Source organism: Anser cygnoides, chromosome 3 (assembly GCF_040182565.1).
Source record: "Anser cygnoides isolate HZ-2024a breed goose chromosome 3, Taihu_goose_T2T_genome, whole genome shotgun sequence".
NCBI lineage: Eukaryota > Metazoa > Chordata > Aves > Anseriformes > Anatidae > Anser > Anser cygnoides.
In genome coordinates, this window is record NC_089875.1 from 78,521,526 (window position 1) to 78,549,481 (window position 27,956).

The following is a 27,956-nucleotide window of genomic DNA, read 5'->3' on the forward strand; positions in this document are numbered from 1 at the left end:
GGCGGCGGGCGCCATATTGTCTTGTTCGCCGAGCAGAGCGGCGGCGGGCGGAGGGCGGCCGCGGGGCCACGGTACCGGCGGCGGCGGGAGGCGGGGGACAGCGTAAGTAGCGGGGCGGCCGCGCTCCGGGGGCCGCACGGGTCCGGCCGGGCCTCCTCCGCCTCCTCCTGCTGCTGCCCGGGCCCAGCGGGAGCCCCGCGCCTGAGGCCCGAGCAGAGCCCGGCCGTGCCCGGGGCCGGGTGTGTGTGTGTGAGGGAACCGGGGGGGGCGGGCTGCGGGGGGCGTGAGGGGGGCGTGAGGGGCCCTGCACCCGGCACCTGGCACCTGGATGGGACCTGCTGGGCCGTGCGGTTAGGGGTGTGCTGCCCCGGCTGGCGTCCAGCGAGTTTCTGGACGAGGAATTGCCGAGCGGTTGTTGTGTGCGCCTCCTCTGACTGTGCTGCCTGTAGCAAGGCCTTCGTAGCGAGGTGCGGGTCACAAACCTTGTGTCAACTCCGCTTTCGCGCCGGCAGGAGACTTGCTGTCTTGTGTGAAGTCCTGCCCTGCAAGAGTGTTTTCTGCGCATCTGGGCTGCAGAGCTTAGGAGGCCACAGATGTAGCACGGTTCCACAAATTCAGTGGACAACTTGCTGTATCACCTGTAGCAGCAGAAGGGGAATCTTCGCTGCGTTTGATTATCAGTTAGGCACAGTGTTGTGCAAAGGTGTTATGGAGACAGCAGTGTCCAGTCTCTGCTTTTCATGTCTGAGGTAGCTGAGGATCAGAAATCTGCTTTTGGCAACAAATAATCCTACGCAACATATCTGTGGGTAGATGTTATTAGGTATTCTTATTTCAGCCACTGAGTGGCTGAGGTTGGAAGGGGCCATCTGGTCCAGCCCCCTGCAGGGACACCCAGAGCAGGTTGCATGCATCCAGGCGGGTTTTGAATACCTGCAGAGAAAGAGACTCCGCAACCTCCCTGGGCAACCTGTTCCATGCTCTGTCACCCTCACAATGAAGAAGTTCTGCATGTGTTCAGAGGGAACCTCCTCCGTTTCTGTTTGTGCCTGTGGCTCTGGTCCTAGCTAGGTCACTAGTTCATCTCTTCCCTTAAGTGATAGCTGCATTCGTCGTGACAGGTAAAATCTGCTCACGAACAGTAAGGAATAGCTCTCTGTTTATTTAGGTATTGCTTTTTCTGATTTTGTTAATTAGTTATTGGTGCTGTTTGTTTCTATACAGAGCATGTTAGTAAAGGAGGAAGTTGCAGATGGACAGCAGGGAAAAAGCGCTGTTACGTAGCTAACTGAAAGTCTAACATCATGTCTTCTAGTGGAATGATATGTGCAAAAAATAATCAGATCAGACTTTTTTCCAAACCCGACAGAGTTATGACTCACTGCTTAAGTTGCTTTGGTGCTTCTGTAGCTATGTTTTAACAGTGTTTTTAGAGCTTGTGATAATCAAGCATGTGTTAGTCCTTATGTCTCCAAAATGCAAAAAACAAGTAAATGATACCTGGGTTGCCAGTTTCTGGTCCTTTTGTTTGATTAAAGGGATTGGCTTCAGCTCAGCGGATATGTGGATTTAAGTTTAAAATAACGTAACTTGGAGGCTACGCTGCTTGAATGACTCACTGTAGGAGTTCTTGTAGTATTTTTTTTTTTCAGTTTGGCCTTTGTTCAGCCGATTTCATCTTAGTAGCACTGTAAGTATTAGTCGGACCTGCTGACCCATGAAAGAGGTTCTGGAAAACTTTGTGGATACCAAACGAGCTGGTTTCTTCAATTCCTTTTATGTTTCTGTATCTCGGATCCTGGCTATGTATTTGGAAAGCCTCTGGCCTTCAGTCTGAGAAAGAAGTTCCTACATTAGAACTGGAGTGGGGAAATGTAATTGACTTCCAGCATTTCAGTGATAAGCAACTGCAAATGGGCTAGAAGAATTTGACACTTTTTTTTTTTGACTAGACATCTTGCTAACAAATCCCAGCAGGGACGTTGGTGTAGTTTCTGGTTCTCAGGAAGAGAAAAGATGTATAGTATCTAGGCATTAAATACTTGCAACAGCTTAGGGTGATGCCTTTGGCCAACTAAAAGTGGGCTGGGGGAAACAGAGTAACAATGAAGATACTTATTTTTAACTTTTTTCCTTAATTACTGCAATCTTAACCTGCCCCATAAATGTTTCATTTTCTAACCAGCGGTTCTGTAACGTAGTAGCAAATACCTGCTTCCATTTTATTTGAAGAAAATGAGTATGTTTTTCTCTGGGTGACGATAAGTGTTATCATGACCCTAATGAAGCAATAGCGCAGCGTGAAAAAGGGAGGAATTATTTTTCGTACAGTCGATATCAACTACCTTGAATGAAAGGAAAAGACTTTATATTGGAACAGGGCGCTTGCACAAAAGATCAGATATCGGGCTGTTGACTTCAAGGACCTCTGAGACCTCTCTGTTTTCCTTTAGGTTCCTCTCCAGAGCTTAAGGCTATATGGGAGATGGAATATATTTTTTTTACCTAGATACCTGACCGATGAGTGGAATATCAAAAAGAGCATGTCATCTTTTAACCCTGTGCCTAAAGGCAGTAGTTGTGTGGGGGTTCTCAGAGTATGCGTTGCAGCCTGCAGTTTCAGCTTCTTTGCTTATTAAGGCACTGCATGCTTCTATGCTAAAATGCAGCACCTGTTTGGAAGGCCTGTAAGACCAGATCTTTAGTCACCAGAAGAACTTCTGCGGCTACATATTAGAGCTCAAACTGCAAGTAAAACTTGTCAGGCCATCTCCCATCCCTGTCGTTCAGGGGTGGTGAGTAACATTTATCAGAAAGGTGGTGCAGCAGCCCCTCTTTTGCATCAGAAAGCACTTGATTATTGGCTATGGTTCAGTAGGTTCCAAAACCACCTGCCTTCAGTCTGCCTGTCTACAGGGTTGAGTAAACCAGACTGTCAGATTGCGTGCTGGTTATATGGTGAGATGATGTTAGCGTCCGCTGTAGGAATACCTGACCTTGATCTCTTCAGCTCACGAAGGTACTTCTGCCGCTTTTCTCCTAGGACAGCGTGAATCCTAGGCTGTCTCCTGATTTCTTGGAGTTGAGGTAGTTTTGTGCATTCCCTTTGATCTTGCTTTTAACAGATACACTGTTGAATGTTGTCTTCCTACGAATACCTGTCTTTCTCTGCCAAGACACTTCACTTCCAGGAATATGCTGGGATGTGCCATTAAGGATCTCCAGATCTCTTTTCCTGCAGAAGCTGCTGCTGTATAAGGTGTTCTGTGTAGTCTGGATGCTGCGTAATGCTCATATTGGAGAGGAGCATATTTTCCCAATGACGGGAGGTTCTTGGGAGGAGCAAGAAAGCCTGCTAGATGTACTCATCACATAGATGTGGTTTTCTTCCTGATGCTCTTCTGGAGTGCAGCTGACTTTGTAAGCCTATGTGCTTCTCATCTCCACTATCTCCATTATCTCTATTAAATTTTGTTTATGGGCAGGTCTTCCATATCACTCCAGGGAAAATTTCTTGACTCTTTTCAGTTCTGCTGAATGCAGTGTCATAAGGCATGTAATGGAGATAGCCCACTTGTCACCCTGGCATTGCTCTATCTTATATTCGTGGGACTGAGCCTCACTCCCCAAGACAGCTCTCTGCTGCTGAGTGGTCCAAGCACGGTTAACTGTGCACAAGCACTCTTGAACTGGATGACAGCTTCTGTGAAGCTGCCAAGGCAGAGAGATGTCCAAGGAATCTGAGCGAGCCTGAGGGTTCAAGTTGTGTTGGTGGCCTTGTTTAAAAAACGGCCGCATCCTTGACATCCACGGGCAGCTACCTGGAACACCTCTGGGGCCTTCACTAAGCACTGTGCCATTGGGAAACCCGTGCTGCACGCGGCAGGGCGGCATCGCCGTTGGTGAGCAAGTCTGTATCTGCCTGAAGATAACAGTGGGGTGATCTGGGGGGAGTGCTGGGGAGAAGTCTCCCAGAGTTTAAAGTGAGCATAAGAATTGCCACTCAAGACTCTGGCCGCTGGTAAGTAGCTTCTACTTGTATACTTCTTGGTGTGTGTGGTGTGTCTGGACACATCATACAAATATATTGGAAAATACCTTATTTGTGGACAAAGGCAAGCCGAAGAAGATGACATTTTTCCTAAAAGAACAGGTTAACGTGTAGGTATAGTCTGTTGCTGAGATTCACATCACAGTCGAGGAAAGGAGTGGGAAGGTAACTTTTAAAATAGGTGTTCTTTCTCTGTCTTACCCTAGCTTTTGTTGGGTAATATCCTGAAGTGTAATAGAGAATTTGACACCAGCCTCAAATTTGTCTGGGTGCTGTTGGCCCTCAGAGTTTACTGCCTGCTGGGCATCGAGGTAAGTCCTAGATATGCCCCCACACCAGCTTTTCTTCCTAGAAGAGGAGCTTTGACCAGGAGTCCTCTTAAAGGTGGCACATTTTAGTGCTAGTAATTTGGTGTAATAAAACTTCATTCAGAAGGCTCAGCCTTTGAATAAAGTTCCAGTCTTAGAAAAAGGATAATTTTTAAAGCATGCAACAGAACATATTTTGGAGCAAGTCTGCTTTTAAAAGCTTTATCAAAATTTTGAGACGTTACATTAATTTCCTATAATCTGTTAAGTACTTGTGACTGAAATTAAATGCGAACTGACAGGGTTCTTTTCTGTCATGTGATTGTTCCTGTATAAAGCAAAAATAATGCTGAATTGGCTTCTGTTTCTTCATTGGTAAACAGATTTTTAATAGATTCAGGTTCCTGTTCTGTGATCTGACATCAGGGAACGGTTCTTGGAGCATCAATAAATGTCCTTTTGTTTATTCATGCTTTCTGGAGAGGCAGAAAGCAGAAGGGCTATATTCAATGAAATTGGAGGGTAGAACAGCTAAGTAAAGGAGCCTTAATTCATCATCATGAGGGAGGTCAGTATTTCCTTTTGCAAGGAGGGATCTGTAAAATCAGTCCATTCTTTGAACCTGTTTCCCTTTCAAAACTTGTACGCACTGGTGGCACTGGAACCAGGGTGTCCTAATGGCTTCTAATTTGATGCACCCCCTCGGTTAGTAAGGAAGAGTCTTGCTAATGTCTGACTCTGATAAATTCTAGCTGGTAAAGTCTACCAATCGTCTTCCCCCTTTCTGGCAGAATATAAGGCTTGTTTCAGTGCAGTTTGGATGCTCTGTGGTGTGTTTGCCCTGGTGTCACTAGGGGAAAATAGGCTTAGATCTGTCCTCTGCCGTTAAGTGAAGTCTCTTTCTTTCAGGTGATGCTGACTGGGGAAGTCTGGAAGAAATTAGCATTCATTTGTTATCTGTGTGGCAGGATCCCAAGTTAGTTTGGGCAGTGCAAACTGCAGTTAGGTCGGAGAGGACGTTTATTCTCTTTTCTCCATCCCTTCATTATTGTTACATGAATTGTCTCATGAAAATACTTGCTTCTTGTCACATACATCTGTACGAGTGGGTTCAGCTGTTTCAAGCCTTTAAGCGATTGACTTGATGGAGGGGAGACATTGTGTTTATTTTCCCTCAATATTAGAGATTAATATCTTGCCATAAATGTAAAAATTACTGAGAACAGGTTGCATTTTCTTAGCTATGTTTTGCGAGCTCATCTATGTGTAGTTTGTGCCCTTTGTGGTTTGTGGCACTCATGTTTAAACGTGTCATTTTGTTAGCTCTCACATCTCTTTGTTTTCATTAAGTGAAGACATCTCAGTCTGCATGGATACTGTGTTTTCTTTTGAAGTATTTAAAATAGCATCACTAGCAAAGGAAAATGTAAGAGTGATGTGTGGGACAATACTCAGCTTCTCTGGAAAAGTCCTATACTCTTCTCAGCAGAAGGTACACAAGCAGCGTACAGAGTATTACCGCTTTTTATGTAAAACAGTAACATCAAATAGTTACATGCACGTAATGTTACAGATGTGTGAGTATGTAAGATTTATTTAGTTATCTTTTAGGTTATGGTAACTTAAAGGGCTGAAATCCGTTTATTTGCCTCTGAAACTTAACAGAAGCTGAAGTCATTAAATCAATACTTAGGAAAACAATCCATGAAGGCAATAAGCTACCTTTAAATTCCTGTACTAAGTGAGAAAGCTTGTCATCCTTTCAAGTACCTTTTTCGTGTTAACTCCGTACCAGTTAGTAAAAACTCAGTAAAAGTGCAGGAAACCAAGCAGGGGAGTCTGTTTCTTTTCCAGGAACAAAATGCAGTGATGTGTCCTGTTGTTTCTGGGCACTGTGTAGATGGAGGCCTCAGAACAAACCACTTTTCTTCACTGGCTGTGAGTAGTACGTATTAAAACACATCACCTAGTTTTGAATACTGAAAGAGTTTGAACACGTTTTATATTTTCCTTTAGCAAGTATATTTAAAGATCAGTTTTATTAAATATAAACGCTTTCAGATGATAATTTTGTTTTTCTTATCCAATTCCAGTTTCTGTCCAAAAAATAGCACAGGGGAGATGAGCTGAAATGGGTAGAAAATGATAAATGTTTTTTGGCCAGTTTTCCTGCGATATTTGTAGGAGTACTTCTGTGTGCGCATACACAGATGCATAAAGAAAGTGATGCAATTGCTAGAACATTTGTGTAGTATGTGTTTTTGATTAGTAGAGAAAGTTTTATGCTAAATTTGGTAATGAATCTGCTTACTTGAAAGCCAGCATGTCTTAGAGTTGCCAATGTATGAAAATTAACGTTTCTTAAGGGTAGCAGTGAAAGTACAAATGCAATGCAGCATCAAGAGCTTTCAAATGCAGCTCATAAACTAACATTAGCAGTTTTAAATAGTTATTATTTTTATCATTCTTCTCTGGTTGGCATCGTTTGCAGAACTTCAACACTGGATTAATTCAGAGTTACACAGAGTTGTTGCTGTCTGGTTATATTGGTGTGTATCAAAACAGGAGGTGGCTCCATGTCGGTCATGAGCTCTTCACGTCTGGCTTTGCACTCCCCTGCTTGACTTCTGTCCCCAGAATAGCAGCAATAGGGTGAAATAATCTCGTTGGGGAAACCCGAAGGCTCTGGGCCATGCTGCTTTGCAGAGTGGCGGGGAAGTGGCGGTGGGTGCTGACACAAAACCTGCTGGCACTGAAGCCAGCTGGCACAGCGAATTACTTCCTTTGAGCAACTTGCACAACAGTAAGTCGCTGTCTTGGGGGCATGTGATGTGGAGGAGATGGGAGGAATTTGTTACCTTGCATCCTTTTCTTTCATTCCGAACTGGTGCCTCAGTTTGTCCGTGGTGAGGATCAAGGCCTGAGCATAAAGGGAAAAATGAGGGAATACTGAACAGCCTGTTCAGTGCAGAGTCCGGGAGAAGCAGGGAGCTGCTGGGTGTTTTCGCAGGTACTAAAGTGTATTGCAGACTAATTCTCTTAGTTGGAACGCGTCAAAAAAGTCTGTGCCAAGGTTTTGGGACAGAGATAGAGCCAGTCCAACAGAAATAAATCTTACCTCTATCAAGTAAACATTGTGGGGGGTCTCCAATTCCGTAGAATTTCTGGAGGTGCTCTTAATAATCATATTTCTACACTTCATAAGAGAAGTTAATATTTCTTTAACTGTATTAAAAAGTGTTTTTAATTTTTTTTTATTATTATTATTGCATTATTGCCAGAGCTATTTAATCTTCTACTTTTTTTCTAAGGTTATTTTAGTGAATTTTGGCAAACTTTGTTCAGGGAATTACATATTTAGTTAAACAAGTGATGTCAGAGTTACCAAAATACATTTTTATTACTGCTAGTGGGATTTAACAGCTGGAAACAAACTGAATACATGCCGTGAAGCTGTTGGGCTCTTTGAAGGCTGGTGGTTATCTTGAACCTCAATTGTTACAGCTTTGTTTTTATGTAAGCAAGTTTATTTTGACAATGGAAACAATCTGGATTCTGGAGGGGAAAATGGATTGAGGGGAGGAAGAAAGTTATTTACTTTTTGCTTGCTTTATGGTGAGTAACCTTACTTCAGGCACGTGAGTTTGCTTTTTCGTACTTTGTGTATGAAATATTAGCTTAAATGTTGCATTAAGTGGCAGGGTGGTTCCCTTCTTAGTGGCTTTTTTTTTCCACTCAACTGGTGCAAGAAAGCTGACTTCCTAGGTACATACAGATCAAAATGTAAACGTGTAGGGCAAAAAAAAATACATGCTATTGACCTACTAGAAGTATTAATATCATAAATATGTCATTGAAAAGGAAAAAACATGTATGTACTTAATTTGGCAAGAAAAGACAGGGAAAATAATGAAGCAGGATTTGCCTGATACTGTTCTCCGTTCCTGAACTTGATCTGGTCTTGTTTAAAGCCCCTCCTTCCCCCCAGAAGGTATTTGCAACTGATTTTTTTTTTTCCTGAACTATACACACACAATTTTTGTACCTGCTTGAATGTAAGTGGTCTCAAAACAAAGGTGACCGATGTTTTTTCAGATTAAATATTAAAAAAAAAAGAGGTCTGTAAAATAGTCACCTGCATTCATCTCTGCATGACCCATCATCTCACAACTTTGTGTGCAGTTTTTGTGTGTGTTTTTGCAGCACGCTGCTTTCTTCGTGTGCAGTCATGCAGTTATTTATGTGAACGTGTAGCCACTAGGCACGAGATCCCTTTGCAAGCAGGATCCACTATAGTCGCACTTTTTGTGTGTGCTGCAGGCTGGGGATACGTGCAGGGTGCTAAATAAGAGTGGTCGGGGCTGTGTCCCTGGCTGCCCATCCGGGCAGCTCTGGCTGCTTTCAGCTGGTTGCTTCTGAGGGAGGCAGGCTGTGTTTGTTCCTTCTGCATTGCACTTGGCTGCGAGCCTCCTCTGGGTCGTAGGTGCTGCTTCGGTGACCTCAGGGAATATATATCTGTATTATAAGTTCAGAGTGTTTGAGACAGCCTACGTGGGTGATGCCTTTATAGCATGAAATCAAGGTCTGTGTGTTCAACGGTGTGAGGATTATATTGGTTGGGCGGAAAGCCTGTTGAGGAGTTGTTTGCAGACTGTACAAGGCAGAGGTGTAGTACTTGGCGCAGTCTGACCTATGCTGGCATTTGGGAACAGTTCCTGAACTGAAGTATTCCCAAACTGTGCCCAGGCTTGGTGTTCAGGAAGGCTGTGTGGAGCAGAGTAGGTGGCCACGCTCCGGCCCCCCATATGTGACGGGTTATCTGTGCACAGGAGGTACATGTTACTGAAAGAAATCCGTTTGCTATTATGGACATTCCTACCTGCTAGGAGCTGCTCTACCTCACCCCCTTCCTGCAGGGCTGGTCCTGGAGCGCCGCTTAAAGCAGGTGCCACGGCTCCTGCTCTGGCAGGTCCCACTGCTGGCACTGCCAGCCCAGGGGGGACGTACAGCACTGCACTAAAAATGCCTCTAATGACCTCGGGAACGTGTGGTATATGTGCACTTAGGCAGTGATATTGTTTTCATCAGATTTTTAAGGCATATTTTATTTAGAAATAATGAGTCTGCACAATACATCAAGTGTGTGTGGATGCTGACTTGTACCTGTTTGGTTCTCCGTGTAGTTGGTAATGATCTGGTAATGATCCGTGTACCATTTGGTGACGTTCCTTTGTCTCACTTAATGGCCTCACATGAAACTAGTATAGAAAAGTACACAGCTTTTCTCTGCAACACAGGCAAAGATGTCATTTAAGTAATGTCTTATCTGCTTTCACTTTCTTTGAATTACATTTACTGGCGAATGTTTTTGTCTTACAAACTTGTCATGTCTTTCCTTGAACTTCATGTAGTAGTTAATTTCTCTGCAAAAATGCGGAGAAAGTGTATTGCTCTAAAGGATGAACCATTTCTTCCAGCTTAAAATATTAAGCCAGCATTGCTTCAGCTTGCTTTGCAAGGCTTAAATATATCTGCAATTATTTAAGTTTCAGTTGTGTGATATTTCATGGGCATCTATTTAAATATACAACTATTATTTTTAGTTGAAATATAGACTATATAAAGACTTAAAAGATGTGGGATCAACCTTGGCAGCAATGGCCTTTGAACCAACAGCAGTGGATGCAGTCATTTCAACACCAACAAGATCCAAGTAAGTATATAGAAAGCTTTGGGGATTAAATTCTTTTTCTGTTGTAATTTGAATTTCTGAGTCTTTGTTACAGAGCATGACTGAGAGTTGCTTTTTTGTATCTGCTTTCAAGATAATACATTTACGATGCTTTTCTCAACAGCTACAAGAAAGAGTCCATACATTCATTTCAAATGTTTTGACGTCTTTAATACTTAATACAGGCCAGCAAACTGAGTAATTCTGGACAAATTATATCAACCTTCTACCAGTCATTCAGATCTACATTTAGACCACATGTACTTTTACAGAATCTGTATCCCTTTCAGTTCTTTTTCTAAGCTAAATCATAAGGAAGTTTTATTTCAGAAAATCTGCCTTTTTGTTCAGTGCCTCTGTGGCAAAAATATTAATGTAGATATGTACACAGAAAAAACTCACTAGAAAACAGGTATGATACTTGGTTTAGGTTATGACAGTGATGATCATGATCTGTTGTTTGCATTTTATTCCCATCAAAAACCATTTTAAGCAGTAGAGCATTACTTTAAATTGAGTGTGAGCTGACAGTAATTAAAGGTATTCAGAGAAATGCAGAAATGAATAAAGAGGATAGAGGAATGTATTTAATACTCGGGCAGAGTGATCGGGCTGACTCGTTTAACATTGTTTTCTGTCACTTAAATTTCTGTAACTTTGCTAGAGAGCTTTCCTGACGTGATAATGAGCAGAAGACATAATGCTGTTCTCAGATGAGAGTACAATTTATTTACCTACTGGTAGGAACTATAGCAAAGAAAGAAGGGGAAGAGAACTAACGTAAAATAACATTCCAAAAACTGTATTGCTTAAAATGTATACATTGCAAAATGTGGTTTACTAACTATGTTAGAGACTTAGAACAGTTCAATCTTTATGAATTTAGAATTTAAGGCTTATATGTAGTTCTTTTTGACATCAAAATTAGCCTACTTATGGGGAAAAAAGTGTGTTACTGTCATCTACTCAGTGTTAATGTGAACCTAAAATAATTTGCCTTGTGGCATTTTGAACACGTGCAGGGAAACTGAACTTCAGCAAGTATGTATGCTTTGACATTTGTTTTGTTTGTTTTACTGTACCCTGTGAAGAAGTTTTAATGGTGCTCGTGGTACTTGCTGAAGGCAAGCATTACCTGTTTCTCTTGAGCAATGACATGTAATTGAGAAACAGTGTTACATTTGAGAAACTTGAATACTAACCTTTTAAATTTCCACTGTTTATTTTAGGCCAGATTGACTGGGCTGCATTAGCTCAAGCATGGATTGCTCAGCGAGAAGCCTCAGGGCAACAGAGTGTAGTGGAACAGCAAGGAATGATGCCAAATGGACAGGATATTTCAGGAATAGAGTCTGGTCCAAACAACCATAATAATTTTCAGGGGGATCCCAACTTCAACAGAATGTGGCAGCCAGGTTTGCTATCCTTCCCATTCATTCTTTTTTTTTGTGTAATGAAATTTTATTTTTGTCAGGCATTTTTGGGTGTGAATGTGCCCTGTCTCTCAGGTGTCAACATACCATACTACCAGTAGCAGCAGCTAATTAGCTGAGCATCACAGCTGGTACTTTCCAGTCAGTGTTCCACAAAATGGGTAACAAAGGTTTTGAAACATGGCTTGGTAATCTCTATGTAAATAAATATGCAAAATATTTGTTCTGTCCCTGAATGTTGTAGAAAGGTAGTGTGAATAGCAGTTACATATTTATTTCCCCCCAGTTTTATTCGTAGAGAGGTAAAAGTAAGGAAGACATTTCATTGATAATAAGGCATCATTTATTACATTGTAAATGTTGGGAACCCAGTTCTCCCACAGAAAATGCAGAACAGGAAAACATCCATTAAGGATTAGATCCAGAGTGAGAAAGATGTAACACATTTTGTTAATGGGAAACACTGTGCCACCATATCCTGTTACCATTTGGTATATCATCCAGAGAATATGTTGTTTTCCCAGTGTTTTGGGACACTGATAAAGACTGTGCTGATGCCGGCAGGGCCTGGCTTCCCCTAATTTAGTCATTGTCATTCTTAGTGTCTAACAGTCTCAGAAGACAAACTAAATCATAGTATACATGGCTTGCCAATGTCCTTCTTCACGTATTTACTGTTTATCTTTCTCCAGTGTCCTTCCAAGTTTCTATGTCAATTCTGGATCTAAAAGTTCTTTGCATGCTACTGATAAAGGGGCAAAATGGCAGTCTGAAAGCCATCTGCGCAACTAGCAGACAGTTCATTCTGAAGGGTGTCATGTTCCAGAAGTGAAAACAACATGTTGTATGCAACTTGCAAGCTTTCACATCAGTTGATTTAATATAAACTGGGCATTTAAGTAGTGTCAAAAGTTAAGATGAGCAATAACTGTTGTAAGCTGTACTTAAAGGACAAAGGATTCTGTCTCTTAGAATACTTCAGAAGCATTGACTTTGGAAAAAGATTTGAATAATCAGCTAAATATGATCTTCCAGGATGACAGTGAGAGTGAAAGGAGCGATGCCATCTTTGAACGTGCAAATAAAAGAGTAGCCAAATAGCAACTAAATAGGGGTAACAGTTTTTCTATAGTAATGCATCCAATTATAGAACCATAGAATATCCCAAGTTGGAAGGTACCCACAAGGAACATTGAGTCCAACTCCTGGCTCCACGGAGGACCGCACAAAAATCAGACCGTGTGTCTGAGAGCATTGTCCAAACACTTCTTGAGTACTGTGACCACTGCCCTGGGGAGCCCGCTCCAGTGCCCGGCCACTGTCTTGTTGAAAAGCCTTTTCCTAACACCCAGCCTGACCCTCCCCTGTTGCAACTCTATGCCGTTCCCTCGGTTCCTGCCGCTGTCCGCAGGGAGAAATTACCGTGAAAAGGATACTAAAAACTAGAGAAATGAAAAGAATTATTAAAGGATTGGAAGCTACAACTTAACCTGATAGGCTAGGCATTAATTCTTTTATCGGTGAAAGTTAAAAAGGTAGTAACAATCAGTGTCTGTAAGTATTTATATAGTGGATATAATTTTTAGACTGACGTCCTGAGAAGACAGGGCTTACGACCACACAAGCTATTAATTCCTCAAAACCTCCCAATTGTAACTTTAGCCAATTGTAACTTCAGTTTGTTGGTTTATAGCTGTAGCTTATGCTGGGACCTCTGCCTGGATACTGGAGACTCCAGGGAATCATCCTTTATGAAAACACATGACTGCAGAAAGCAGGATTCAGTGGTTCTGCTGCTCGCAGAACTACTTACTTTCATACTAGGGTTTTTCTAAATGTGTTATGCAAAGGAATAAAATAGGTCATTATTTTGAAAGCTGAAATAACAGAAGTAGAGAAGTAGGAGCAGTTCTTTTAGCAGCTGACACAATTTCTAAGTGCTGTGATGGATGCAATAATACTGGGAATTGACTAAAACAAACTGACAGATCCTTCCCCCTGCCCTCCCCCCCCAAATGTATGTTCTAGTTTGGCTACAGCTTATATGTATTTCCTTCACTTAGTTGTTATTGAGATAGTACAGTACAGCCTGTAGGCTGATGATTTGCCATATCTTTATCATCTGTGTTGCTTTGAGGAACCTTCTGATAAACAGAAGAACACGGAGTGATGGGTGATTCATATAGACATTATTAACTTGTTATTGAATTGTATTCTACATCCTAAACAGAATGGGGAATGCCTCACCAACCCCCTCACCCACCTCCAGATCAGCAGTGGATGGCTCCAACCCCAGGTCAAATGGAAATTGTTCCTCCGTCTGAAGACAGCAACAGTCAGGACAGTGGGGAGTTTGCTTCTGACAACAGGCATATATTTAACCAGAACAATCACAACTTTGGGGCACCTCCCGATAACTTTGCAATGGGGCCAGTGAACCAGTTTGACTATCAGGTGAAACATATTTGTTGCTTTAATATTGTAGACGTGCAGAGTCCCTTCCGTGGATGTGTTCCTCTAATATCACCTAGCGGCGACTTTCATTCTTCAGTTCTACAAACAACTACAGAATCTGTTATCTGCTAAGATACATTTTTACCAAATACTTTACAGAAGAAGACTTTAGAGTTTTCTGTTCTATTGAAGCCAAAGATGCTTTTTTCTAGACTAGTAATGAGAAATGGCGGTTGTCTGCAATATTAAAACGAATCACTGTTTTCCAGTATATAAGCTAACATTATGAAGTTCTGTGTTTTTTTTTAAAAAAACAGGGAATAAAGGTCAGAAATATCTACTTAAATACACTAGATAATGTACAATAGGGAACAGTCCTATATTTGCAGGGAGATAGACTGGATGATCCATTGATCTTTTCCATATCTATCTACTGTGATTCTCTGAATAAACAATGGTATTTCTAAAAAAATCCACATCCAATTTTTTCTTCTTTCTGGCATACAAGTTGTATAGCACAATAAAACTGTAGGTGGTTTGAGCACTAACCGTAGAAGGAGGCATCGCACAAATCTTTAAACACAGAGCTGTTGGATTTTTCTCTCAAAACTCTTGATGTAAATGGAAAACTATATGTTTTGAAATGTCGATGTCCTGCTCATAAACAAACCTGAGGGAAGACTGGCAGAAACGTGTTTGTGCCTTCTGGCCCACTTTTCTCTCTTACTCAGTTTTCGTGTTCAGCTATGTTGATAGGAAGTGAACCATTCATTTTCAAATACACTAGGTTTGTAATGGTTTCCTATGTTTACTATTGGGAGACCAAATCTTAAAATGAGTTTCTCAAAATTCTCTAAATACTACAAAAACCTTGTTTTGCAGAGAGTAATGCAGTAACTTAGATAAATAGTCAACAGAATATAATTAAAAAAAAAAACAACAACAACAAACATTGATGCTATACCTTTCTTTCTAAATACCGCCCTCTTAAATAATTTCATTAGGCTTCTGTGGATGCCAAATACTTTTAAAACAAAGAATCCCACTTATGTATGCCTCATGACTTGTGACTTTTGGATTGTATATAGGTTGCTCAGAATCCAGGGTCTGTACTAAACTTGCATATTTGTGCATTTAATATTTTATTCAGCCATATTAATAGCGCCTATGAATGATTACTGGAAGATATGCAGTGCAAAATTCTTTTGCAATAAAAACTCAAACTTTTCATTTTTGTCCTCAGGTTGTAGGTACACGGAAACGCTGATAACATAGCCAGAATTTTAAATTTTTTTTTTTTTTTCATTTAACTGCATGCTCTGATGATAAGTTGGGAAGGAGCTGCTGGAGATAGATGGTGATTATAGGGCTTAATGGTTAGCACAATGTGAAAGATTGTTTGAAGCCCATTCAGTTTCACTAGTATCCCTGCTTAAACCTAAGTTTACTCATTAAATATTTAAGGAAAACCTGTTTCATAGGGACCACAGGAAAAGAAATTGAGAGACCTTGTAGCCTAGAAATGGTGGATTCCCACTTGCATGGATTTCTGTAGACCGACTTGCGCACATGCTGTGTACAGTGTTCAATGTGAAGGAAAATAAACTGCATTACTCTTTCAGCATGGGGCTGCTTTTGGTCCACCTCAAGGTGGATTTCATCCACCTTATTGGCAGCCAGGACCACCAGGGCCGCCAGGTCCACCAGCACCTCCTGCACCTCCACAAAATCGAAGGGAAAGACCCTCGTTCAGAGACCGACAGCGTTCACCTATTGCGATGCCTGTGAAGCAGGAGCCTCCACAGATTGGTACATGTTAACCACTCCTTAATGAAAAAAAAAAACCATAAGAACTATGTTTAAAAAAATTGCAAAACGTGAAGACTTTTTTCTTATAAAGGAAAAAAAATGGAAAGAAAAACTTATTCTAAATGTTTGTTTCTTTCACCACAATCACTTGTGTGAGTTGTTTGGATTGGGGTGGAGGGTTTGCTTGTATGTGGCTTGTTTTTTGTTTTTTTTTCCTCCCTGGTATAGGGGAAGGTTTTTTCATTTTATAGAACTATAAACTTTGTTTACGCAGATGCCGTGAAGCGTAGAACTCTGCCTGCCTGGATTCGTGAAGGCCTAGAAAAGATGGAACGAGAGAAACAGAAAAAATTGGAAAAAGAGAGGATGGAGCAGCAACGTTCACAGATGTCTAAAAAAGAAAAAAAGGAAAGTGAGGACGCTGAAGAAGGGGATGGCCCACGGTTACCTCAGAAAAGCAAATTTGTAAGTAGAAGTTTGTTAGGTGTGTATTTCCTGAAATTGTTAACTTTTTAGTCCCTTCAAAAGAGAGACTTCGCATACCGGGCTATCTCTTTGTTTCTGTTGCTTAAAGTAAGGTTAAGCTGCTGCTTTTTTAAAATTTCCTTGGTGTTCTGAAGTTGTCAATGTCTATCTAAGATGTAGAAATATATTACTTGATTTGAAGAAACAATTAAAAAAATGTGCTTTTTTCTGTTTTATTGGAAACATACATGGTCTTTTGAAATAAGTAGTTGAACAAATTCGGATATCTGTATTTGCTAAACTGAGCCCATTTAAGAGGCCTCGTGTTGCATTCTCTTCAGCAGTTACCTCATTTGTTTGCAGTTCTGAGTACCTGTCTGGCAGTGAACTGGCAAGCATCTGTTTACTTGTGTGGGGAGGGAGGGACCTGTGGGTTCATTATGAGGAGAGAAAAGAAATACGGTTTTACGATAACTGTAATAGAGTTTTCAGTGCAAAGTAAATCAAGTTGATTATCATAAGTAGAAGCTAACAAGCTTTACATTTTTTTTTTTCCTGAAATGTGCGATGCTGTTCTTGTAGGACAGCGATGAGGAAGATGAAGATGCTGAAAACACAGAAGCTGTAAGCACTGGGAAAATCAGCAGGAGTCCATCCCCAGCTCCTCAAGAGGAGCAAAGTGAACCAGAAATGACAGAAGAAGAAAAGGAGTATCAAATGGTATTAATAATGTAGTTCTCACCAAGTGTTGTTTATTTGCTGATATTGTGGGCATAGCAACCTAAATCGCTTTTTCTCTTCCTGATACTGTTAATAGAGGTATTTGACACATCATGCAGTGAAGCAGGGTTAAATCTGCATGTCTCTTTCTCACATAGAATAAACATATAGGTTATAAAAACTCCTATTTAGCCTGGTAGTTGAAGAATATAGTGAATATAGTCTTTACATTGACAGCTATTAATTCTGTGTTTCTGCTTAATTTGGCAAATTCCTAAAAACTTTTATAGATTAAATACATCCACCTGAAAGCTATGCTTCAACCTCAGTTTCTGAAAAAGGGGATTTAAGAAATGTTTTCTTGCAAGAACGTGCTAGAAACTTAAGTCTTGTACAAGTGACGGTTTTACTGTGTCTGCTAAACTGTCATACCTTGAAATCACAGTTGTACGCTAGTTGTTTAACTGAAACCGTGTTAATGAAGGCCCTGGTTTCTGGGGGGGGAAAGTTTTATGAGTATATTTAAATTTTGTGTGTGGCTTTGTGTTTTTTGTTTTTTTTTGTGAAGCATGTGGCCGGATTGAACAGCTTTGAGAATCAGCTAGTAACAATTCATGTTTTTATAGTAAATAAAGACTAATAACATCTTATGTCAGTAACCTCTGATGCAGCATGGGAGTGAGTGTGACACTATGCCAGACAGAAATGTGTTCTTTATTTTTGAAAGAATAAATAGGTTCGATCTAAGCACAGTTCTGATTTACATATTCATTTTTTGCATCATCTTGGACGTTAGCAGTTGGTGCCCTGCCCAAACGTGTATATGTGGTTACGTGTATATGTGGTTACAGTTCACAGTCAAAATACAGGCTGTTGTGCAACTTTTGACTGCAGGTCAAACTTAAACAATTTCAAACTTAGGTTTTTAAGTCATGTCTGCTGAAAGAAAGCATTAAAAAATATGCAGGAGAGTAGTTTCATAGCCATTAAAAGAATTGAATTTCTATGGATTTAATTTAAATGCAGAATTCATTCAAAAGGTTTTGGCCTTTAATTTTATATATATTTTATAAAGTATATATATTATATATATATATATATGTATGGCCTTTAATTTTATATACATTTTTTTCAGATGGTGATGACAAAAATGCTGCTGACGGAGATTCTTTTAGATGTCACAAATGAAGAAATATATTACGTGGCCAAAGATGTACACCGTAAAGCAACTAAAGGTATGCCGGTTCTTCTTTAAGCTTCTTCTGTGAATATTCTGTATTTGCATGTCTCTAGAACATTTAACCTCCATAGCTATCCCCCAAGAAGAATTTCAGTATAATGCATCCAACTTGATACAGTTCAAATCCAGTAACCATGTACTATTGTCCTGTGCAGTGTATTGTGAGTTACTTCAGTTGTTCCATTTCTTTCATACAATTCATTTATTTAGTTAAAATGGTACCTGTGTGTCAATGGCTCTTCAGTCGTAGCTGTTTCTTAATGCTATCATTTATATCTCAAGTTCTTAGCTGTTCAGAAGTGAAAACAGATGAACTTTGAGTCCTCAATTAGTAATTTATTTGCTTTCACTATTAACATGTTTTTGTACTTGCATAATGTTTTTTTTAACATAACTGAGTTAATCTAAATATATAACTACTGAAATTTGAAAACTATGTGCAGATGCTGTAACTTGGAAAATGATTTATGAGTATCTGTTTTTTTCTCTTCACTGTTGATTTGCAGTTAAATTCTAAATCTTCGTGGTCAGAAAATCTAGAATTGGTTTTAAATGGATGATGCGTTTTTAATGTTTCTTCTCTCCCTCCAAAGAACAGCAATAGTAGTAGATTTAACAATACCATAGACTCATGACTATGAAATCGTGGCTATTTGTGTTAACATGTTGTTCCTGTTGTTGATGTGATACAAAGCTCCTGCAAAACAGCTGGCACAGTCCAGTGCACTGGCTTCCCTCACTGGACTCGGTAAGTATGTTCCTTATTTTTGAGAGGGCTTAAAGGGGGAGTTTCACTCTTGCCTTGCTTTTCTAGAAATTGCATTTTGAAACTAGATTTTAATTGCCTGGGAGTATGGGTCACTTTGCAGTAACTTTATCAGCACCTCTGTTTGTTCCACAGGTGATCCTACTGATATAAGTGGGATGGTTTTTGGAGTAAAGGCCTAGTCAGTGTGAGTTAGTGTATGAGAATCTTGCCCTGATTTTGGAAAATACATTTTAAAAAAAGAACCATTAGATAAATTTACTTTTCAAAGTATGATTGTTTCAGGAGCACACTGCAGTCTTCAGAGAGAGGAATACTGTTTTATATTTTTCTCCTACTTTGATCCATCCAAACAACAAGGGAAAGCTGATAGAACAGTAATACAAATGCTTATAAATAAAAGTGTTGTCATCTTCACAATTTTTATTTTATTGAAAAACTACATAAGCACAGAGGCTCCCATATCATGTATTACCAGAATCAACACAGGAAAAAGAAATTGAAATTCCAGCTTGAGACGCAAGAGCAAAAGATCTTTCCCAACGTGTGTTTTATCATCTAAAACATACTACAGCGGTGTCAGTGATCATTTATGTGCTTGTTACTTGGAATTCTGATGAATTTGATTGAACGTTATAATCACAAGTATTCAAGTGTTTTAAAACTAACTCAGTAAAGATTGTAAGAACCTCAAGCTGAAAGAAAGTTAAATATCTCCGTGCCAGATGTTTAAATTGTCTTTATATTTCTTATCAGTCCAGTAGTTGTTAATATCTCTGGGGGAGAAGAAAGTCCGCTTCTGTTCCATCTCTATACCTGTCAAAGTGCAATATTTCCTAAATCAGTGTAGAAAAATTGATTTGGCATTCAGAATTTCTGTAGCCTTGGACTACGGAGGAAGCTGAAGTCATTTCAGAGATGTCTTCCGGGAGAGATCCCAGGCATTTCACTGTTTTTTTCTGTCCGGTTGCTGATACAAAGGAAGGCATTGTTATGATCTCCACAGGGAGCTTTTTTGCCCTTCCATACAATGGAAAAAAGTATCGTGATCACAGTGGTTGCTTGATGAAAATAGACGAGCTGTTCCAGAAGGAGTAGAACCGGACAGTAAGCATCAATGCAGATATGGGGGCCTTGTTCACACCAGTCAAACAACATTGGCACTTACCAGAATAAAGTGACTTCTGCTCAGAAGAGGAAGTGAAGGAAGGGCAATGTTACTCTCCTCTTTGCCCACAGAAATATTAAGAACAAAGCTTAATCTTTCCTCGTGATAGACTGGACTTTATGCACGCAGGTGGACTGGGTGGTTATGGATCAGGAGACAGTGAAGATGAGAGGAGTGACAGAGGCTCTGAATCATCTGATACTGATGATGAGGAACTACGACACAGAATCAGGCAAAAACAGGAAGCGTTTTGGAGAAAAGAGAGAGAACAGCAACTATTACTAGAAAAACAGCTAGAAGGTAACTAACATAATGTCTTCTTACTATGCTGCTGTGTATGTAGTTAATACTTAGCATATACAAATTTGTGGGAGAGAAGTTGCATTTTAAGCCAAAAAATATGAAGTCTAATTTAGAAATAATGTTCTTTAATTAGATTATATTAATGAAAAACAATGATTTTTGAGCTATTTGATCCAAATTGGGCTTGCTTCTTTTCTAACAAGGAAAAAAAAGATGTAGCGTTTTCCATAAACTATTTGACTTGAGTGTTTAAAAGATCAGACAGCATATAGACATATATGTTACCTATGGATATTATGCTACATAAATAATAGTATCTCTTTATAAAAAAGCACGTGTGTGTATTTTATTTATATGTATATATACATATATAAGTATTTACAAAACTATTAGTATCTCAGTTTTGTGTGAGGGATAAATTTCGTCCCTCTGCACCAGACTGCGTTTTATATAAACTTGATTCCTTAAAGTTGCATATACAGCACATTTCACTTCATCTGAAAAGCTTGCCCTTGTGTTACATAATCTTATGCAGTACGCCTTTCAGACTGTACAGTTGGAAACTACAGTTTCTTTGAACTCATTGTTCTCAGCTGTAGATGAGGTTTCTGTCCATATACTGCACCTTTATAACAGGGTTTCTGGACCTAATACTGGGAACAGATTAGTGAAACCAGTAAGTTCACATTTAGCCTCTGAGAAGGTGGCAGGGTTGATTTTAATAAATAAATGTGATTTACTTCTGCTTCTCCCTACAAGGTAAGGTTTATCCCTTTGTACCAATATTGTAGCTCAAAAGGGTATCACAGTTGCCTTGCACTGCTGAAGAGCAGTCTAGATGGATGGATGAATACAATGGTAAGAAGTTCACGTCATTTTTCAGGATATAAGTTAAGTTGGAGGAGGAAAAAATGCTATTAGAACATTTTTTTCTTATTTTTACATGGATGATTTTGTCCTTTTTATTTTATCCTTTTAGGCCCAGAAATGGACATGAAACGCTTAATAAAAGGCTGTACTAGCTAAACATTTTCTTTCCTTAACACTCCTGTCTCACTCTGCGTGTTTTAAGATTTATGCGTAAAAGAATAGCAGTATGGCATGTGACATAGTTGTGGCTTATGATCTCTGTCTTCCTAGTGCAAGAGGTCAAATACCAGTTCAGGGACAGCTCTGCTGGGCTGCTTGGAGAAATAGAAATCTAGAATCATGGAGTGGTTTGGGTTGGAAGGGACCCTAAAGCCCACCCAGTTCCAACCCCCCCCCGCCATGGGCAGGGATACCTCCCACCAGACCAGGTTGCCCAAAGCCCCATCCAGCCTGGCCTTGAGCACCTCCAGGGATGGGGCATCCACAGCTTCTCTGGGCAAACCTGTTCCCGTGCAAGTAAATAGAGAAAGAAGCTGATTCTGTAAGTCCAGAATAGTAAAGGCAGGGTTACCTGCCTGTTGTAGAGGCGTTTAGAAAAGACAGATCTCTAGTATACAATATAGCATCTTCTAACATACGCTGGCTTCTGCCTGTGTTGCCTAATATCTCAGGGACCAGATGGAACTGTTTTCTGCATTACATTTGGGCAGAAGTTGCTATTTGAAGTACTCTGGGTTTCCAGATGCAGTTTTATTCCCTAAGTTAATTCATGAACTGATAGCCCACATCAGAAGGCCATATTTTGGCTAAAAATGTTATATGTCAGTTCTTTTTTTCTGGGTTCAATTAAAAATGGGAGGGGGAAGTAAACTTGGCCAGCGATGCAAAGGATCCATGTGGAACAGAAATAAGTAAAACTTCTTTAAAGTTGGAACCCCCTAGAAAATGCTCCGAGAGTCTGAATTTCTTTATTTTGCTATATGAAAATCCTGGTCTGCACATTTACTGTTACTTTCAGGAAATGTATTTTTATTTCCGGAGTTATCTCCTTAGCATGTTTGTAGTCTTTGCTGACTACCAAGCTTACATACAATCTCAACTGATGTTAACTCTTTCTGTTGTAAGAGCTTCACCATCTATCTGTATGAAATGCTGTGGTTTTTACTCCTTAGCTGAGTTTTAGGAAAATTGTTTACAAGTCTCCTTTTTATGCTGTTCCTCCCTTCCTTGGAATTCCTGGGCTACAAAAATCTAAGGAAAAATGAACAAGGAAAAATGTAAATTGCTTGCACTAGTTAGCATTTAGGAATAATCTAACTTTCCTTGATAAAACCATAAACTGGCTTTTTTGTTTCAAAAAGCAAGCATGCGTCACTGCAGGAGAGGGTACTTTCTCTAAGATTTTTTTGGATTATCTGGTCTACAAATGGTACAGGCAGCTACAGCGAGCATTGTTTTGAGGTTCAGGGGCAACACATGCATTTTGGGGCAATACACTTTTAGACTTGACAGTGGTCACTTAACCACACATAAACAGGGCTGGAAGGAAGGAAGCACAGGTATAGCTGGAGGTGTATTACAAGAAGGAGAAAGGGAGATTCTGGTGTGTAGAATGGTTGCAGGAGAAAAAAAAATGTGTGTGTAAATGAATTTGGGAGTTTTGTTGGCTCACAGTATTCATTTGAGACCTTTGTCTTCAGCTGCTGAAACATGAAGTGACGTCAAGCACTTCCAAAAGTGTCAGGTTTGTGCGCTTTTGCTAGACCAGGGGAATAACCTTTCCATAATTACATTTATAAATAAAGAAATAAAAGAGCAAGTTGTTTGGTAGGTAGTTAGTACAATGGCAGACCTTGTATTAAAAGTATGATGGAGGGTGCTTGGAAATCTTTTTGGCAAAAGGAACAGTATGGAAATTTTCATGTTACTGTAAATAACTTACACTTTTCTTTTGTGTATTTCTTTTTCAGAAGAAAGGCTACAAATTGACAAAGTTTCAAAAGAGATGAATGAATTTATCAACAAAGAACAAAACAGTATTTCAGCATCACAGGAGGCAAAAGAAATTGAAGCTGATATGGTTCATGAAAAGAAACGATCTCCAAATGCAATAGCCCCTGATATAGAATCCAAAAAAGAGGGTAAAGAAAAAGATAGGGCAGGGAGGAGTAGATCAAGAAGCTCTAGTAGTGGTAGCACTAGCAGCAATAGCAGAAGCAGTAGCAGTAGCAGCACTGTATCTAGTTCATCATATAGCACTAGCTCAGGTAGTAGTCGCAGTTCTTCACGTTCTTCCTCTCCTAAAAGGAAGAAGAGGCACAGTCGCAGTAGAACACCTTCGCATAAAGTTAGGCGCAGTAGAAGCAGGAGTTATTCTCACAGAAATAGGAGAGAGAGGAGTAGAAGCAGGGAAAAAATAAGAGAAAGGAGAAGATCTAGTAGAAATCGAAGCGCTGAAAGAGGGGAGAGACGAAGAATTCAGAGCCCTTCTCAAGAGAGAAGTTGGGATAGACGTAGGAGTAGTAGCCGTTCGAGAGACAGACGAGCTAGCCGTGCTAGTCGCAGCCGAAGCAGGGATAGACGCAAAGCTGAAGACCAGCGTAGAAGTCCTCCAGGAAATAGGCATAAACATAAAAGTGATGGTAAAGATCAAGAGAGGAAGAAAGAGCAGGGTGGAACTGTAGATAAAGACAGAAAAAAGAACAGAGAAAGGGAGCGAGATCAGGAAAAAAGAAAAGATAAACCAAAAAAGGAGGAAAAAGAAAGCAAGGCTGGCAATCATGACGACAATAGATTAAAGAGAAAAAGAGACAGTGAAAGAACTTTCTCTCGCAGTGATTCAATAACTGTGAAAATATTCAGACAGGATTCCAGACAAGACAGCAAAAAAAGTTCTACCAAAGATAGCAAAAAACGGTCAGGCTCTGAATCTAGTGCAAGGAGTAGTTCTGAATCACCAGGAAGCAGTAAAGAAAAGAAGGCTAAGAAATCGAAGCATATTCGATCATGCTCCATGGAGAAATCTCAAAGGTCTGGTAAGAAGGCAAGCCGCAAACACAAGTCTAAGTCACGATCAAGGTAGTATACTTTTTAAGTATTTTGTCTGACTTTTTTTTCTATTCGTCTTCATGTGTACGACATATGAACTTTTTTAATAAAGTATGGTATTTATTAAATTTTCTTAGGCAAAAGTAACTTTGGAAAATCTTTTAAAACTATTAATTATTAAGCCTGACGTGTGTGTGGGTTTGGGGGTTTTGTATTTTTTTCCAATTAACTTTTTCTCCCTTTTCCTTTATTTTTCAGGTCAACAACTCCTCCTCGTCGTAAACGCTGAGGAATTTATGGCACCAGTGCTATGACATTTAAAAATTCCATGAGTTATAAAAGGCTTGTCTCATTATAGAGGCACATTGTGGCTATGTAGGTGAAACCAGAATCCTTTTTTTATCTGTAAATAGGTGTATTTTTTTCCAAATGCTGCTCAGAATTAAATACCTAATAGGATTTCTTTGTATTACATTTTTTCAAGAACGGTAGTGCTTAATAAGAATATAAAATATGCCATTCTCTTTCAGCTGTAATGTTCTTAAAATTACTATTGAATGTACTGTGATGTCAATAAAGCTCTTTAGTTCATTTTTGTTTAAAATTCTTGCACCTGTATTTTGTGTTAAAATGTAGGAAGTACTTAAAAAAAAAAAAAGGCAGCTTTTTTTGGTATAACAAATTTTTAAAGTACTTGAAAAAAGATTTTAATTTGTCCAAGTGTGTTATCCATGGAGTTGATGAGATTAATCTGTTGGGTGGGGGGTGTGGAAGAACAGAGAACAGTCATCTTTTTCCTTTAGATGTGTAATAGATTTAAAAATTTTTTTTTTTTTTTACTATCAAGTGACATATGCTTTGTGTGTAAAATATGGGTCACTGTAATACAAGCTATACATAAACAGATTGAATCCCAGTAGGAATATGTGCAACTAACTGATCGATCTTATGTGACAGTGTTGAGCTCTGGAACTATATTCCTCACCCAGTTTTCAGAGAAAACTTTGTGGACATTTAGGGATATTACAGGAACAAGACTCAGTATTTTAGATGTTTTATGGAATATATTCATAAATGGCACTCAATACACATTAGAAAACTGACAATAGATAGACTTTACATTTTGGCATATGCTTTAAATGTTTAGTAAACATTAAATCTGGTTATTTTTGCTAGTGTTATGAGAGTTGTGGTTCCTATAAAGCTAATACATTGGCTAGACAGCAACTTATTTAATTTTTTAATGTTTTTTATATCACTATAAAGTGAATGAAATCACTGATTACCTCCTTCTTCAGGAAATGAACTACTGTTATTAGTAACAAAAACAAAACAAAAAAAACTGCAACCCTAGGCCATTGACTGTTACAGAAGAATGAACATTAATTCTGGGGAAGATCGGAGACCTGTGCCTAAAAGGTCTGGTATGATACCAGTTGTGAAAAAGATAAAAGGCTTAACATCAAAGTAAGATCTCTTTGATGGCTGTATCTTCTAAGAAAAAAATACACCAGTAAAGGCAACTTGCAAGGCATGTCGTCTTGAACAGATTAATCCATTTAACTAAAAGTAGAATTCAGCTATGCAGCGTTTTTGCCAATGTATTTTCTTTCGTAATTAGACACAGAAGTAAACTGCTTCACTGGAAAAATTACATTTTAACTATACATTTATTAAGCAAGTTAATGGCTGTTGAATACATGCATGTTTATTAAAACACTGTTACAGATAACTAGTTAATTCAGTTACAAATAGCATACATCCCAAATTAAGTACTTTTATAATGGAGTAGAATAAGCAGTCGTACCTAATAGCAAAATAAGGCGCAAATTTTCAACACACTACTTTTAGTGGCATTTATACAGATATAAATAATGATATTGATCCAATCTCAGTACACTATTGGCTTTCGGTAAAAGTGAGGATTTCTTGAATAGTATAGGTGGCATAGCAGCTCGAATATCTCAAAAGGACTTTGTTTTTGAGAGAGAGGAGGGAAATAAAACTAATTTTAAGAAAGGCTATTGAGGAATACAGTTTCCAATGTGCATTGAATTTGATTTTCAGTTCAGTTTTTATATTATCTGTCTACCAATAAAAAAAGATTGTATGAAGAGCTTTATATACTCTGCCAACAACTGGACTTCTGTCACTTCCTGTAAATATGAACATTATTTTTTCTGACACAAATGCACTTATATGGGTAGTGACTGTATGCCAATAAAAAGAGCATACGATCTCTGTACTGAACTGTTTCAGAAATTTTACTAAACAGCTTCTCAGCACAGCAGTAATTAAAAATACATTGGTACTATGTCAGCTTCACATACGTTAGGCTTTTTCATGTTTTAGTGACTCCCTTATGAGTGTTTTTTTTCCAAGTGTAAAGATTAAAATAACATCCAATCGTAATTCCGTACCTTTGAAGTGATTTTAAATTAAAATGTGTAAATATGTGCTACAAAAATGGGAATGTGTCATTTTGGAAAAGTCTGAATTGGTTTTTTACTCTATTCTTCTACATTTTAAAATAAACATTTAAAAGTTATTTTGATACTCGTGCAATGTAAGAGAGCAAGACATACAACTCCAAATGTCATGCAGCAACTCTAAGGGAGTTCCCTTGACTTTTTTTTATTTTATAAATAAGGGATGGTATCAGATCGAGTGAAAAAACTGGTTTCCATGCAAATATTGCTTTGAAGAAAAATACAAGAAAAAACATTGTCAATATATACCCAAAGGTACCTGTTTTGTAATCTAAGAACATGAACGGGCTGCTGCTGTGGATTGGCCAAAAATAGCAAAGTAAAACAGTCTAAAGGTTGAGCAGCTACAAACTTTTTGAATTATAGCATAATTCTTGGTTTGTGTCTTTGAGGGCCTGCCTATCTTAAGGGAGAAGGAAGCCTGGGCTGTGGCTTTCAAATGCTATTATCTTAAAATTTGCATTTAATAATGGAATGGCTACCTCTAGTTTAAAACCAGCTTATCCTGCTAAGTAAAATAGATTCCAGTGTGCGTGTTTTTAATTACTTGTTACTATTTTTTTCTTTAAATAGAAAATATAAAAAGCAATGGCAACATATTGGCTCTCTTGTTGCAGATCGTGCCTTTGCTCTGCTAAATAAATGAAAAATTATCAATTCATTTGCTTAAGGAATATACATAAGCACAAGCTGGAGGGAGACTTAGTTTTGTGCTTTAAGGAAGCTTTTTAGCATAAAGGATTTCTTACTCTGAGCTCCAGCTCTTCAGCAGCTCTGACGTGTTACTAATGACACTAAAATCCGCTGCATTGAGAGCTGTGCTTGGTGAATGCAGGCGAGTAGAGAAGCTGTGCAGATGCACACGAAGCACATTTGCCATGTATTCAGTCACAGCAGCGACAAACTTCTTTGGGACTTTTCAGTAGTCCTTATTTAGCTTTTTTCTTCTTCAAAACAAGACAAAACAATTGACTACTAGATGAAGTACGACAGCAGATCAGTAAAGGTGGAGATTTCCATCAGCGCGCATTGCAGCAAGGAACGAGGGCTGGTGGAACAGACCCGCAGCAGGCACGGGGCTGAGTGCATCGCGTCGTGGCT

General features: G+C 39.3%; 1 protein-coding gene across 3 annotated transcripts; it reads left to right on the forward strand.

The window, feature by feature from the left end:
* PNISR (PNN interacting serine and arginine rich protein) lies at positions 1–24,957 on the forward strand. Of its 3 annotated transcripts, none has more exons than XM_048066672.2 (12): positions 1–102; positions 9,963–10,072; positions 11,320–11,505; positions 13,754–13,977; positions 15,600–15,786; positions 16,061–16,251; positions 16,834–16,971; positions 18,107–18,206; positions 18,906–18,959; positions 20,275–20,445; positions 23,289–24,396; positions 24,625–24,957. In XM_048066672.2, the coding sequence occupies exons 2-12, from the start codon at positions 9,994–9,996 to the stop codon at positions 24,653–24,655; spliced, it is 2,469 nt and encodes an 822-aa protein (XP_047922629.1). In that variant the 5' UTR covers positions 1–102; positions 9,963–9,993; the 3' UTR covers positions 24,656–24,957. The 3 variants fall into 3 exon arrangements, with proteins under 3 accessions (XP_047922629.1, XP_047922630.1, XP_066850589.1); XM_066994488.1 differs by lacking the exon at positions 1–102 and adding an exon at positions 509–1,121; XM_048066673.2 differs by lacking the exons at positions 15,600–15,786; positions 16,834–16,971; positions 18,107–18,206; ... (2 more) ...; positions 23,289–24,396; positions 24,625–24,957 and having other exon boundaries at positions 16,061–16,167.
* Positions 24,958–27,956: the final 2,999 nt, after the last annotated feature.

Coding starts and splice junctions, on each gene's coding strand:
- PNISR (XM_048066672.2), top strand. CDS start 9,994: ATGTGGGATCAACCTTGGCAGCAATGGCCTTTGAACCAACAGCAGTGG. Junction 13,978..15,599: donor TGAACCAGTTTGACTATCAG/GTGAAACATATT, acceptor TTACTCTTTCAG/CATGGGGCTGCTTTTGGTCC. Junction 15,787..16,060: donor GCAGGAGCCTCCACAGATTG/GTACATGTTAAC, acceptor TTGTTTACGCAG/ATGCCGTGAAGCGTAGAACT.